At 36.1% G+C, this 13,952-nt stretch overlaps 3 protein-coding genes across 5 annotated transcripts; 1 reads left to right on the forward strand and 2 right to left on the reverse strand.

The window, feature by feature from the left end:
• Positions 1-679: 679 nt before the first annotated feature.
• On the reverse strand, positions 680-2,612 carry LOC113652502 (psychosine receptor-like). The gene is made up of 2 exons (XM_027161616.2): positions 2,434-2,612; positions 680-1,667 (listed from the first exon to the last, which is right to left on the reverse strand). The coding sequence occupies exons 1-2, from the start codon at positions 2,610-2,612 to the stop codon at positions 680-682; spliced, it is 1,167 nt and encodes a 388-aa protein (XP_027017417.2).
• Positions 2,613-6,355: 3,743 nt separating this feature from the next.
• akip1 (A kinase (PRKA) interacting protein 1) lies at positions 6,356-9,243 on the forward strand. Of its 3 annotated transcripts, none has more exons than XM_027161469.2 (5): positions 6,356-6,486; positions 6,618-6,774; positions 7,820-7,909; positions 8,012-8,152; positions 8,851-9,243. In XM_027161469.2, exons 1-5 carry the CDS (start codon positions 6,461-6,463, stop codon positions 8,929-8,931), a joined length of 495 nt encoding a protein of 164 aa, XP_027017270.1. In that variant the 5' UTR covers positions 6,356-6,460; the 3' UTR covers positions 8,932-9,243. The 3 variants fall into 3 exon arrangements, with proteins under 3 accessions (XP_027017270.1, XP_027017268.1, XP_027017269.1); XM_027161467.2 differs by having other exon boundaries at positions 6,359-6,486; positions 8,808-9,243; XM_027161468.2 differs by having other exon boundaries at positions 6,411-6,774; positions 8,808-9,243.
• A 250-nt stretch (positions 9,244-9,493) lies between these two features.
• c13h11orf16 (chromosome 13 C11orf16 homolog) lies at positions 9,494-13,714 on the reverse strand. The gene is made up of 8 exons (XM_027161466.2): positions 13,590-13,714; positions 13,254-13,464; positions 12,100-12,468; positions 11,359-11,471; positions 11,108-11,255; positions 10,795-11,029; positions 10,144-10,701; positions 9,494-9,971 (listed from the first exon to the last, which is right to left on the reverse strand). Exons 2-8 carry the CDS (start codon positions 13,461-13,463, stop codon positions 9,727-9,729), a joined length of 1,878 nt encoding a protein of 625 aa, XP_027017267.2. The 5' UTR covers position 13,464; positions 13,590-13,714; the 3' UTR covers positions 9,494-9,726.
• Positions 13,715-13,952: the final 238 nt, after the last annotated feature.

The raw sequence follows: 13,952 nt of genomic DNA on the forward strand, positions 1-13,952 counted from the left end.
ATTCTCTGTCCAGTTCTTGGGCCAGAACTGCTGCTCACCATAAGCCTCATTGGCATAAATCAGTTACTAAAGTTGAATATGAACATGCAGACAGTTTTAAAGGCTTTATTTTCATGTGAACTATAGTTACAAACAGCAAAAGTGAGGTGATTACATATTTTGGATTTTTAAACATGTGGAGATATAATATATACTCAGTCATATTTTGCTTTGCCTAAATACTTGTAGAAACAAGTCAACTCATTGGTGCTTTAGTACTTTGATTAAATATTGCTTACTACTCAATATGGTTAGAAACGTAAACGATACCATCATTCCAATATATGGACCTTTTTCCCAAAGGTGGAAGCAAACAATTGTCTAGAATGTCATATTATGCTGTAGCATTAGGATTTAAGGGGCCCACAGTCTGTTTCCGAAAGCCGACTCCAAAGGAGACCGACTCCATATCAATAACTATGGCTTTGGAATAGGATGTGATGCATCCTAAGGCATAACAGTCAAGTGGCCACATTTTGCCTTATATTGTATATGCTAATAGGTTAGTAGGTTTGTAGTTTAATAGCATAATAGGTTTGTATCTTATATGTTAACTTTATTGAAAAACAAAGAAGAGGTGCATAATTATGAACAACAATATTCAGATAAATCATAAAATCATACTTGACTAAATTGACTTTCACATTTTCTGGACTGTAGTGGTCTCTTTTGTGTCTCCCGATTCATTATTCCTGCTACAGAACATTTGCTTCACCCGGGCCATGTAGAACATGGGCCCCAAGCAAATTCCAAAATTGGGGAGAACAGCAAACATCATCAAAAACTGACAGAGATCCCCATTTGTGCTTTTTATTACAAGGATTTGTATTATCAGCAGAAAAGGGGCCAGACCAAGCATTGGAAAATAGGTTATAGTTGAAGGCACCAATATTGCTACAACATTCTTTAGAGCATGCTTCTTTATGGATGAATTATTTTGGTCCCCTTCACCTGGGCTCTTTTTACGCAACACACACACAATGCCCACCAGACAGGCAACCATGACTAAAAACAGCACATTCAAAATGATAGATAAAATCAGTGCCATGTTAGCAATGGTGTAGACAAACATGAATGCTGCCATGATGGAGGTGAGAAACCAGATGATAGCAGAACATGCAGCACGATACTCCCGTTTCCCCAGCTTCATGAAGAGCACAGGGTATGTCACAGCCACGTAGCGCTCCAAGCACATACTGGTCAGCAAAAGTGGGCAGCCGAAGTAACTGAGGGTGGCAAAGGCTTGTACAATGTTTAGGGGTAGTCCTGAGCGGTTCTGGGCGATTACCATAGAAATATCCAATGGCAGACTGAGGCAAAACAGCACACTAAGTATGGCAAAGTTTAGACCTAAAACCTCAGAGGGTGACATAGTCTTTCTGTTCTTTAACAGCAGCCAGAGAAGCACTACATTTGCTGGAAGGGCAATTACGAGGTTAAGGATCTGGATGTATGCACGCAGACCATTAGATTTATTTTTGTTACAATCATCGATAATCTCAGCCAGAGTGGCCAGAGAGGTCAAATTCCTCGAGTTCACTGAAGTATTGTATTTCAAGGAGTACATGGTGGGAGAAATGGATGCTCCATAGTTTCCAGTTGGCACTGTGTATTCCATGATGAACAGTCTGGATGCAGAGAGCATGAAAATGTTATTATGCAATAGTACAGAGCATCTTTATAAGTTAAGTATAGGTATCAGCACTAGTATAAGTTAAGCATTAAAAATCCTTCCAAATAAAGATTTTTCCCTTATTTAGACATTTGAAGAGATTTATAAGCAAAAGAAAATGTAAAATAAAACTTGTGCATAAGTAATTGGTACTGACCATACATTGAAAAAAGCCCTCCTTGTGTCTCCTTCTGTTTTTATTTCATGTTTGAGGTCGATGTCTTTTTGCAAGTCATCACTCTGCAAGGAATTTGAATAATGGTGATGGATGACTGAACAAACTTACCTATTAAATGCTGTCCAGAGATTTTGCATATATAAAAAGCACCTCAATTTCAAAATCGAAATGAGCTCTTGAGCTTCCATAGCATGGCAATTATATTTATCTCTAATTTAACATTCTAAAAAATAAAAAGTAAAACAAAACAAAAAGTTACATTTTTAAAGAAAAGACACAAAAGTAATTATTTGCTAAATTCACATATGATGCCAGCAACTACTTAAACAACAATAAAGATTTGTCCCAGAACATTTAAAATAAACAGTGTATAATTAAAATAATTGTAGATTGTGAATGTGATTTAATATCAGCTTTAAATAATACAAGTCAAACATTTTAGACCTTCTCCATGGGTATGCTTCACTCTAAATTTTAGTTTCTTAATTGTGCCACATTAATGTTTTCTGTATAATATCATACTAAAAAAAGACTAGTCGGTTACCTTGACAGTGACAGTGGGTGCTTTAGTGGAGTTGCAGTGTGGAGGACACAGCTGGCTAGCTGGGGCTTCACAACTTCTTGGTGGGCTAAATAGTCTGGCTCAGGTGGCATGGACTCATCTACAGCAGGTCTATAGGCAGTGCGGATCTTGCTGCACTTTCTGTCCTTATGGTGGTCCATGTCTGGGAGGCTGAAAGGTTGTAGCAGCATGGGCTTGGCTGGTTTCCTGGGTGTCCAGGGTGCACTCTATTGACTCCATCATCTCGCTGGTGGTGTTGGAACCTCGCATCCCTGTAAAAAAGCATGTAAAATTGCAGTTTCATCCTGGTGGGTCATGTGTGTTATGATAAGTTTCCAAAAGGTTGTAAATACAAAATTGTAATTAAATTAGTACTAGTCAGTTGACTTAGCTTTTCCCTTTATTCCATCTTAGTATTTTGAATACTGCTAATGCAGTATTAATATATTTGAGTAAAATACAAAGTGAACAAGTTCCATTTTTGTTACAGACACCTAAAGTTTCACCAAAAGAAGACAGATTCCCTGAAGTAGAGGCAACATTTGCTTGAAAGGAATTTTTAGAAGGAAATATGGTGGTTCATTGCTTTTATTGTATTAATTATTATATTAATGATATATTCATGATGAGCTTCTTTTTTTATTATTTTTCTCCCATTTAGACATGGTAAGTAATGGTAAGCAAAAGAAAATTTAAAACAGTACTTGTGCATGATAATCTGTGAGTGTCTTGTGTCTTTTTGTTTTCATTTCTTGTACCCTGCTCAATTTCTCTTTGCCCCTGAATCTCTTTGCAAGGTATTTAAATATTAGCAGTGGTTGACTGAACAAACTTAACTATCAAATACAAGGCAGAAATTCCACCCACATTACCAAGTACCTACTATTTAAAATAGAAATGGGCCCTGGAGCCTCCTATAGTGCGAATAATATTTCTACCTATAATTTAGGAATATATAAAATATATTTTAGTGTTTGATACGTATATTAACTGAAACTTTTCACCTGTATCTACAAAAGGTGAAGCCTAATTAATGTGCATACTGAATGACCTCAAAAATGTGCTGTGAAAAGTAAAATGATGTACATTTTATGTATTTGGTTACCAAAATTAAACACCAGAATAGTAAACTATATTGACAACATATAGTAATTAGCACTATATGTGGTTTAGGTAACTGGCAGTCATCTATAGTAAGACAAGCAATCTTTTATTAAAGGAATAGTGTTGTTGTTGTCCTTCAGCTGCTCCCTGTTTGGGGTTGACACAGAAGATCATCCGACCCACATATTTTGAATCTGGAACTGGTTTTACGCCAGATGCCCTTCATGACACAACTTTATGGGTGCTTCGGACCAGCACTGAGAGTTAACCCTTCAACATCTGAGTTGAATCGGGATTCTGAATCTGGACCTCCATGGATACTATATTACAAGATTAAGATGATACCAGTTTTCTGCCCAGTGTTTCTGAGACAAGGTCCAGATCAACTGTGATGCAGTTGTTTATGTCAATCAATATGTGCAATAAATACAATATCACATATGCATATCTGCATATACCTTTATAGGTAGTAACTAGTGTAATCTTGTTTACTGTAGAAAAGGCTTTTCATCTTTTTCATAGATTTATCGATGTTATAGTCCATTCAGTTAATGTTGCTTACTTTATACTAAAATATGGTAGAAAATAATTTTTTATTGATATTAAGGATCAGGAGCCCACATGTGTTGCAGGTCCTCCTCTCATTACTATGACAATAATAATAACAGCAACAATAAAAACAATACGTGCAAAGAACTGCTTATGTAACACATTATTTAGATAAATCATACATGACTTTAGTAATTAATTAATATTGTCTGCGGAGTTTTTTCTGATATAGCTTTAATCATTTTATATTATCAATTCAATTAAATTTTATTTGTATTGCACTTTTATCAATGAACATTGCCTAAAAGCAGCTTTACAGAACATAAAAAAATATACAAAAAGTTTAATATTATACAAATATTAATATAATACAAAAGTTAAAACTTAATATTAGACATACAAATGTATTTGTATTTATCTCCACTGAGCAAGCCTGAGGTTACTGAGGTGACTGTGGCAAGTACAATTCTTGAAAGGAACCAGACTCAAAAGCAATCCCATCCTCATTTAGGTGACACTGGAGGGTGTAAATATAAATATACAGTCTGACAATTGTGTATTGATTAGAAGGTTGTTGTCCTCAAAGACCACATGAGGTTGGCATCTCCTCTTTGAATGTCTGAAAACATCATGAAGCGGAATCCAACTGGAGTTGATACATCTCTAGATGCCCCAGGATCCTCACAAGTTTAGCCTCATCTCAATGAAGGTCCGAAATCTTCATGACATGGAACACAACCAAAGCTGGTACAATCTCTGTGTGCCTTAGGATGGGTAGAAAAAGAGAAGCAAGTAAAGAGAAATTATCGTAGTTGCTGTTCATAATATTAGCAAGCACTAGGTGATAATGTGGATTTGATCAGATGTACAGTACTAGAGCAGGTTAGAAGACTGGTGGAGCTAAACCATTCAGAGACTTGTACGTAAGTAGAAGCAGTTTGTAATCAATTAAGTTTTAAACTTAACAGGAAATAGATTATAGATGATGACACCAATACTGCTACAATGTTTTTTAAAACTTGCTTCTTGGTGTCCATCACCTGAGCCCCTTTTCACACACAGTGCCTCCCAGATAGACCACCAGGACTAAAAAATCACATAAACAATAATGGGAACGATTAGAGCTGTGTTGGATTAAGTGTAGTGTAATACTCCACTTACCCAGCTTTGTAAAATACGCAGCTTGTACCACAGCTGCATAGTGCTGCAAGCTGGTGAGCAGAAGTTGGTAGCCGAAGTAACTGCGTGTGTTCGAGATGTGTGTTGTGCGGAAATACTTATAAGCAATCCTTTGAAAATTGACTGTCGTACACACTGTGTCGCCATCTGTTTTTATTTCTTGTAGATAGTTCATACTCTCTTCACCACAGAAACACTCTACAACCTGTTTGAATATTGGTTATAGATGACTGAACAAACTTACCTATCAACGGCGAACTACACAAGGCCTTTTGTACCAACTGTTGGTGACCCTCAAAAGTACCGAAATAAAATAATGACACTTAATGACATTTAATTTACTGGCAATACTACAGGGGGAAATGAAATTAAAATACCACAATATACAAAGTGAGACAGGTTAGCAGTGTATATAAAGTGTGATAGTGCATAATATTGAAAATAAGAGTAGATTGAAATCTAATCACAACACAAGATCCACCAGAATGAACCTGCATGTTACATCATTGCCAGTCATCCTTAATGTATTTTTGCATGTCAAATGTTAACCTCAGACATTAAGGAGTCATGGCAAAAAGTTTTTGATCATCAAATTAATAACTATTACAAAGCATAGGAGATTAACATCAATTATATACATTAATGATAGGCTAGTTGGCCTCAAAATCATATTTTGAAAAGCATGTTTCATAAATCTCTAAATAAATCAGTTAATAAACATTTGAGTGTTTAACTAAAAGGTAAAAACCTTTTAACCTTTTTTGGGCTTGAGAAACTTTTGCAGCAGAATAATTGAAAAAGTTTTGTAGGCCTACACCAGGACAAGTACTGTATTGAATCTGCTTCATAACTTTCAGTATTTATTTATATTACTTCTGTCGAAATAAGCAGCTTTTAACCAACAGGGGGCGACAGATACAATTAGTGTAGACGATTGTATTGCCATGTTGGACAAAATAAACGAGTTTGCTTTGTGACAAATAGATGTAATACTGTAGATATTTTTTTTATTAACAAAACAAAAATATTGACAACATTACTTACCAATAATACCAACGATACTATACCAAATAATTATGATTGCGATATATGATATATGACTACATTTCCCAGCAACACCTGGGAGAGGAAGAACAACTTCACCGTTCACTTTCGTTTACACGCCTAGCAGATCTGAATGAGTGAATCTGCTATAAAAACAATGTCGGTGACTGTTGTAATATTGAGCATTTCACAGTTTAGAACTGATTGAGATTCTAGAACGTCTGGCTGATTGTGACGCGGTTAATCTGTGTTTATTATTTGAACTGCGCGCGCGCGCATTCTGTGATCAGGTCGATTATGGCAGATAGGAGCTGGATGGAGGATTCACTTGGTCGCTCATCAAAACTCGGACTTGAGGTGTTGCAGAGAGCTAAAAGACGGTCGGAAACCTTGAAGAGTGACAGATTATATCACCGAAATGATTCTGGCACTGAGAAGCACACGGAGGTACAGTGTTATAGATACAGTTGGAATGCATAAAACATTTAGATACCATTTAATTAGAAATTTATCTGCCTGTTTGTCTATATTTCTGTTTATCTGTTTATGTTCAGTAACCACTTTATCCCAATGAGGGTTGAGGTGGATCAGTAGCCTGTTCCAGGAATACTGGGCACGAGATGGGAATACACCCTAGATGTGCACACAAAAATTAATTTATACTTGTTTTTGCAAAGTAGGCAGAAACCAACATGAATGCATTTACAGAAGAAGATGCAAACTCCACACAGTCAATAACACGTGTTCAAGGCCAAATAAGGACCCTGGAGCAACGGTGCCTACTGTGCTGTTGATATGTATTTGATTTATTCCAGGCTGTCCACACATATTTATTTATTGGCCACTGTGGCTTCAGATTTTGGTTCCAGCCAATAAAGATTCACACCTAATTTCACTAGCCAATCTTAAATTTTCATCTTGACTATCGTATGTGGCTCATGATTAGTCAGAACCAAAACATGGTCTTTTGTGTCTAGGATTGGATGGACACCCCTAGTTTATTTGGGTATTTTTCTAGGTATCCAAGAGGGATGTGTTTGCATCATAGTGCCGGCTGTAATTGCTTCAGTTATACATACAAAACTGATAAGTACTTTAATTATCTTATAATGAGATTTTGCGATACAAAGTTTCTTCAGTGTAGTGGTAACACAGCAAAATTTCATGCCATCACGGGATAATACTCAGTGATTTGTTCTGAGTTGGTTGACAGATCAGCACATAAGTAGGTAGACTTATGGATTAGCCGTAATAAAAATTTTGTTGATGTAACTATTGTTTTGGGAATTGTTTTTAGTCTGTCAGTGGTTAAGGTTCTGTTCCCTTAACCAGAATTTTGTGAGAATTACACAAGAGCCACTTCTCTAGTTAACCTTTGGTCTGATTCCAACTTCCTTCAAAATTTTCATGTGGGAAAAACCTTTTGTTTGAAGAACATCTAATGACATCAACAATGATGATAATTAAATTTAACCATGTTGTTTATTCAAAGGTTCTGGAGCACCCTGCTGCCTGTATGACTTTGGATAATGCTTTTACGAAAATAGCAATGTGCATGTCTGAAACTAGCAATCAATGCAAGGTAGATCATAAAGCTAATAATTTATAAATAAAATTAATAAAATAATTAAATTAATTTTGCTTTTCTGCTACCAGACTTGTTGAGTGTGTGTTTTCCCCACAGAAGTTTTATAGGTCTGCAAGTGCAGAAGAGCTTTATGAACAAGATCGAGCCCATGTGTGTCGCTTTCATGCTAAGCGTCTTCTACAGACTTCAAGACAAGTTCAAGCCACTTCCTTAACCTCCAAAAGAGCGCATTACACTGTAAGTAATTCCTAAAAAAAAAGTAAGGGGAGATAAGTATTCAGACACTTATTTTGCATGGGGTGTAGGGACAGAGATGATTGAAGTACAGTTCATTGCTCGTTGTTCTTTGTGTTACTGTAGTTCATGCATCTTTCAGGTCATTCTGCAACTCTTCTCTATTACATACCTTATTATTTGTCTTGCATGATGCAACCGTCCAGGAATGATCATTTGTAGTTCCATGAATGTTTGTTTCACCTGCATATATTCAAACCAATTGGTATTTCATAATTGGACAGGGATGTCCAGTAAATGAGGGATGTTTAGTAATGTCCCTGAGAACCTTTTGCTCACTTTCTCCAAAATCTTCTAAAAAGTCATCTCTATGTACAGGTAACACATATTCACACACATTTTAACAGTGTCGGAATGCTTTTTCCTTAATTTTGTTTTTTAAATATGTTTGTTTATAAATATTTACTTTTTTAGAATGCACATTTACTAAACAGTCAAAAGCCATTATGTGTGTAGATTTATAGTGGATATATGAACTGGGGTATAATAAATAACACAAACAAAAGTGTCTGTTTACTCACTGTATATAAAAAATTATTTTGACTTGCAATTTTGGGGAAGCCTTGTAGACTGATAACTTGTTTTAATGTTATTGAAGGGTTTGTCCGAACCAGAGGATTTCTTGATTGATGTATCACCAGGTACATATGCCGTTACAGCAGCAATGCAGGATGCTGGTCCACAGACCCGAGTGGTGCACGTCAATGCCGGGGAAAGCATGAGACTCACATTCAACCTCTGACTTCAGGTTTACTATCCTCAGGGTTTATGAAATGTTTCAAATACAGTGAATCATTTGGGTATCTAAAAAGCAGTCTTATATCATTGCACTAAAATTAAAAATGACCGAATTTAAGCTCTTTGGTGCATTTAATGTGATACAAAATGTGCCTTTTAATGTTTATATGTACTACTCAGGGAAGTTTCATCAACAGGACTGAATTATGTGCAATACAATGTTTGCCTTTATTTTGTGAATTTTTGATGCTTTTTTTGATGTATGAATAAATGTTATAGTTTTTATTTCAACAATATTTTGCTGTTAATACTACTGCGTAATAAATGCCTCTGTATAAATAAAGGATGGGCCAGTAAGCTGTAAGTGAGCACCTTAACTGAAAGAGGTCATGCTTACTGGGGAAAACTCCCCTTTGACTCCCTGCGTATTTTATTGAACGGAGTCAAAATAAAGGCGTCTCAGCTTTTCTGTTTTTTCTTTCACTATTCATTTTGTGCTTTCAACCCTCTATTGGTAAACAGTGCCCACATCATTTACACCCCTGATTTGTCAATAATCATTTATCATGTCCAAAGCACAAAAGAACAATTAACATGTGAGAAAACAAAACAAATTCATTCAATCATTAAAAAATAAGCATCTGAGATGTAATTGTTGTCATGTTGTCATTTAAAGAATATTCAGAAAACATAATTAATAGTAACATCCCTACTAAATCTCATATGCAGCTCATGTCAAATGTTTTAATTTTTCTCAGGCTTGAGCTATCTAAATAGACTTATGATCTTGGTTCTTCTGAAATTTTCTTTACGGCAAAATCTAATGGAGACGGTGCTTCAGAAAGTGTTTTTCGTACACTCAAGCCAAATACTTCTCTTACTGTTATACCTTTTCTAACTGAATGAGGAACCATTTCAAATAATGAACTGTGATTTTTGGTTTCAAAACTGGATGAAGAATAGCCAGAATCACTGCTTATTCCAAGGCAAGAATAATCTGCATTTGGCGTCTTAACCACGTGCCCTTTAAAAAGAAGCAAACATTGACATTTTATTTAAATATATAATTGTATACTACACTCAACATTGAGACATTTTACATGACAAAGACCTTCACAGTGTGTTGTTCATGTGGATTCATGGATTATTGGTTATAGATTACTGGTTCTATAGATAGTATATAGAGAAGCATTTACCTGGTTTTTTGTGGTGTGGCTCAGGAGAACCTCTTCTCCAGTACCTCCAGGCAGGTCTAATCAGTGGCTCAGAATGGGTCTTTTTCAGGCAGGATATCTCTGTGTTCACTGAGCAGTTCACCATATCTGACCTTGTGAAATTGAACTTTTCATTTGCAACTTCTTCCTCATCTTCGCTCGAGTCTGAAGAAGACAAATTAATCTTCACCTCCTGAGACATTGCCAGCTCCTTCACTTGGTCAGGTTTAATCTCCTGCTCCTTCAACTGATTGTCCATGAGAAGGCATGAATTACAGAGGGGATCGTTCTTGACTGGGCAAAGGCACATTGAGGGAGTTGTTGAAAAACAGTGGTTTATGTGATTTATGCAGCAGAATGGTGACCAGTTAATGTGACTACATTGGCTGTGTCTTAAGCAGCCTGTTCGATACAAATTAGACTGGAGATCCTTGATAATTCGCTCATGGTGAGAAGCAGGTATCCACACAGCTAGGTTTTTTGGAACATGCAGTCTGATTCCATTCCAAAACAGCACCACTACTCCATCTTCTACACCACCTGAAACAAAAGAACCACCTTTACTTCTTTTGGGAAAGTTCAATTAAAGTTTGAGTAGTTCAATTAAAACACCATCTCAAACCCTGGCCTTACCCTTTAATGGATCTCTTACTTCCATGCCTGAAACAACCCTACCAGGTCCAAATCTGCTCATCTGAGGTTCCCAGGGAGCTAAAACAGTGTCCCCTGGTACTATACTGTGCTCATGTGCCTGAGTTATATTCATCATGTCAGGATGGCATGTTAACTGAGGTGATGCCACTTCCATCATGGTGTCATCTTTGGGCAAACACTTATCAAATGTAACCATAAAGAGTCCTCCCCTGTCCTAGAGTAAATAAAAATTTTAACTTTAAAGTATTAAATAGTAACTTGCAACACATTTAAAATTTTTTGTTTGTTTTACCTGAAGTTGGTGTACAATTGTCCCCAAGTAGTAGAATCCATCTACCTCTCTTCTTGCCAAGACACGGCAACCTGGAAAGAACTCAGCACCTCTTGCTACCTTCCTTAAAACACATGGGTTCACACTAAAAGGATTTCCAAAGGAACACCTGAAAGAAATATGTTTACTTGTTCTTAAATGTTCCTAAATGCTCACACTTGTTGGAAACCCTTACTCGTTTCATCTTCTGGACTTGAATATAGAGTTCATACCAGTATGGTGAGGTGCAGACTGCATGAAAAGGTTTGTAACATGAGACATAACATCTGTCCTCTGAGCATGACAGTTGTTGAATCTGGTGTTCTGATGAGTGTAACAAGGCTACCTGTTATGAATAAAAACAAATAATTATAAATATTGATGCACAACATTTAGGATACCTTAAACTTGCTCTAAGACAAGTATAAAGAATAAATTCAATGTGAACTGTTGTAGGAAAATGATCAGTGATCAGTAGTGTGATTACATTAACAGCACATTCCAAAGAATTTAATCTCCTATACCACAGCAATTTGCAAACAAATAATGTTTACATCTGGAATAATTTTTAGTTTCATTTAATGTTGTGGAACATCTGTGAGAAAGGTGATCAGACATTCCTTTACCAGCCTCTTGTCCTTTTTGAATTTAGACAAAAGCTTAGCGTGTTACTAAGAAACCAAAATAAACCAAAATGCGTAAACTACTCTATGCTGAAAAGTGCTTTCATAAGTTTTAAATAAACACCTCAAAAGAACCTTTACCATATCAATGATTATATGTTTTTTTTATTGTTAAACAGCAACATGCTTTCAATTTATTTATCGTTACGCTTAGGTTCTATAGTCCAACTATGCTTGTCCCTGTAAATGTTAAGCTGTCATAGCTGATTTGAGAAATCAACAGTGCTGTAGTATAAATGTATGTGACATAGCAATGGGTGATGTTTTTGAACTTTCTACCCTACTACTGACCGATGGGTTCATCTGCTCAGCTGGGGCATTAGAGTCTAGAGACAGTCTGTAACAACTCCCTTTAGTGGCAGATGTTAAGCATTTTAGGAAATCCAAAATGTCCCTGTCAAAATCCTGCTTTTCCGTTATGTGAAATATATGCACAGGGCGTGCTGTAAAGGCAGATAGGGCATTCAGGCATCTCTCTGGATTGTCTGGGAGGCTGTTTGTCACTAAGTGGACAGACTGACAGGCAGGATCAGAAAATGCTGTGATGAGTGCCGTAATGAGATCATTTCCTGGGCTTGTCCTGAGAGTATGGATCCAGCTCAGGGCCTGGTACACTGTATCAGGTGCGCAAGGAATCATGCGCTCAGACAGTGATGTTATCTAGAAAGATAGATATAGGTGTGGTTAGATAATGTGTTGAGTACTACTTTAAGAGGAAAGTATTGCACTCACATTGTAGAATACCAGTGAAAATCCTTCAATTTTGCACTCTTTTCTAATTGAACATTTCCAATCACAAATTATATTAGACACCATCTTTAAGTGAGAAGTGAAATCTCTGAAATATTTACATGAATTTTAGAGTGTGTTAGTGTTTTGTACATCAACCTTTTACTTTAGTGTGCACCTGGCATGTACTCAAGATCAAATCCATCAGTCGACATGAACACGTTTTAAATGAAGAGATTAGGCATGAGAAAAATCTGACCTTTCATACAAAGCAGTTAACATGGTAAATATCACAAGTTTGCTTATAATTAAATATTTACCTGGGCATTTTTATATTTTATATATATTTTATATCAGACCCAGGCAGAATTTTAAATATTAATGCTACATTATATTGATCATTTTTCTTTCATTGTTTGAATTATTTCAAAATTCTAATACAATATTTCCAAATTTTCTTTCAGAAGCAATTCTCAGAGTTTGCACCATTGTGATCAGCAGATTCTGAAATGCTTAAATTAGCCAGAAATGCTTAAAAGACTAAAGACACTGAGGTCACACGAACATGAACTCTATTAACATTAACCTCTGGAAGTGGTGGATGGTGAGTGTGTGTGTATATGTAAACAGAGAGACAGAGAGACAAGAGAGAGAGAGACAGAGAGAGTGAGAGAGAGAGAGACAGAGAGAAATTGTATATATGTATGTGAAGACACCTTATATGAAAATGTGATGATGTTAAAGAGGGAGTTTCTGAGAGAAGCCTTGGTAAGCAGACTTTGAATAATCAGATTTTTCACTGCCCCCAGAATAGAAGCCATAGACTCTGAAGTGTCCAGTATATAGGTGACATTCCTGTCCTTCCCCATTAGCACAGGGGTGACACTTTGACTGTCAAACAGCTGATGCATGGATGGCGTATTCATTCTGTAACAGAGGGCTGGAATTAATTAAAAATTGTGTATATTTTGTATTAACTGAAATGACATACATTTTTCATAAAAACACTTTGAAAAGATTGTAACCATTACAATAAAAAAAATGATTATTACCTTTATGGATTCCTGAGAAAGTTCTTATACTCCGTCAGTTTGCAGGCTACTGGACTTTGTTGTGTAATACGGTTGCTATAGTGAAGCAATGGCTACTGAAAAGTGACATTGAGCCCATCTAGTGGCGATACAGCACAAAGAATGCCACTATACATCCTATTTCATTTATAGTGATTTATAAATATGTAACTTATTACTATATATATTACTCAGTATAGATTCTTAGTAAATACTGTTGTTCAATTAAACTATTATTATGAGAGAAGGCCAGATTCGAGCTGTTATATAAACAAAAAAGGCTAAATGGTTTTGCATGTTTTGCATTTGTATGCTTTTACCTATTACTTTTTGCTTCAGTGTGTT

Source organism: Tachysurus fulvidraco, chromosome 13 (assembly GCF_022655615.1).
Source record: "Tachysurus fulvidraco isolate hzauxx_2018 chromosome 13, HZAU_PFXX_2.0, whole genome shotgun sequence".
In the NCBI taxonomy this organism is placed as follows: Eukaryota; Metazoa; Chordata; class Actinopteri; order Siluriformes; family Bagridae; genus Tachysurus; species Tachysurus fulvidraco.

Coding starts and splice junctions, on each gene's coding strand:
- LOC113652502 (XM_027161616.2), bottom strand. CDS start 2,612: ATGGACCACCATAAGGACAGAAAGTGCAGCAAGATCCGCACTGCCTAT. Junction 1,668..2,433: donor CACCCACTGTCACTGTCAAG/GTAACCGACTAG, acceptor CTCTGCATCCAG/ACTGTTCATCATGGAATACA.
- akip1 (XM_027161467.2), top strand. CDS start 6,461: ATGAGTGAATCTGCTATAAAAACAAT. Junction 7,910..8,011: donor AAACTAGCAATCAATGCAAG/GTAGATCATAAA, acceptor TTTTCCCCACAG/AAGTTTTATAGGTCTGCAAG. Junction 8,153..8,807: donor CCAAAAGAGCGCATTACACT/GTAAGTAATTCC, acceptor ATGTTATTGAAG/GGTTTGTCCGAACCAGAGGA.
- c13h11orf16 (XM_027161466.2), bottom strand. CDS start 13,463: ATGAATACGCCATCCATGCATCAGCTGTTTGACAGTCAAAGTGTCACC. Junction 11,030..11,107: donor CAATTGTACACCAACTTCAG/GTAAAACAAACA, acceptor TATTTACTCTAG/GACAGGGGAGGACTCTTTAT. Junction 10,702..10,794: donor AGTAAGAGATCCATTAAAGG/GTAAGGCCAGGG, acceptor CTTTTGTTTCAG/GTGGTGTAGAAGATGGAGTA.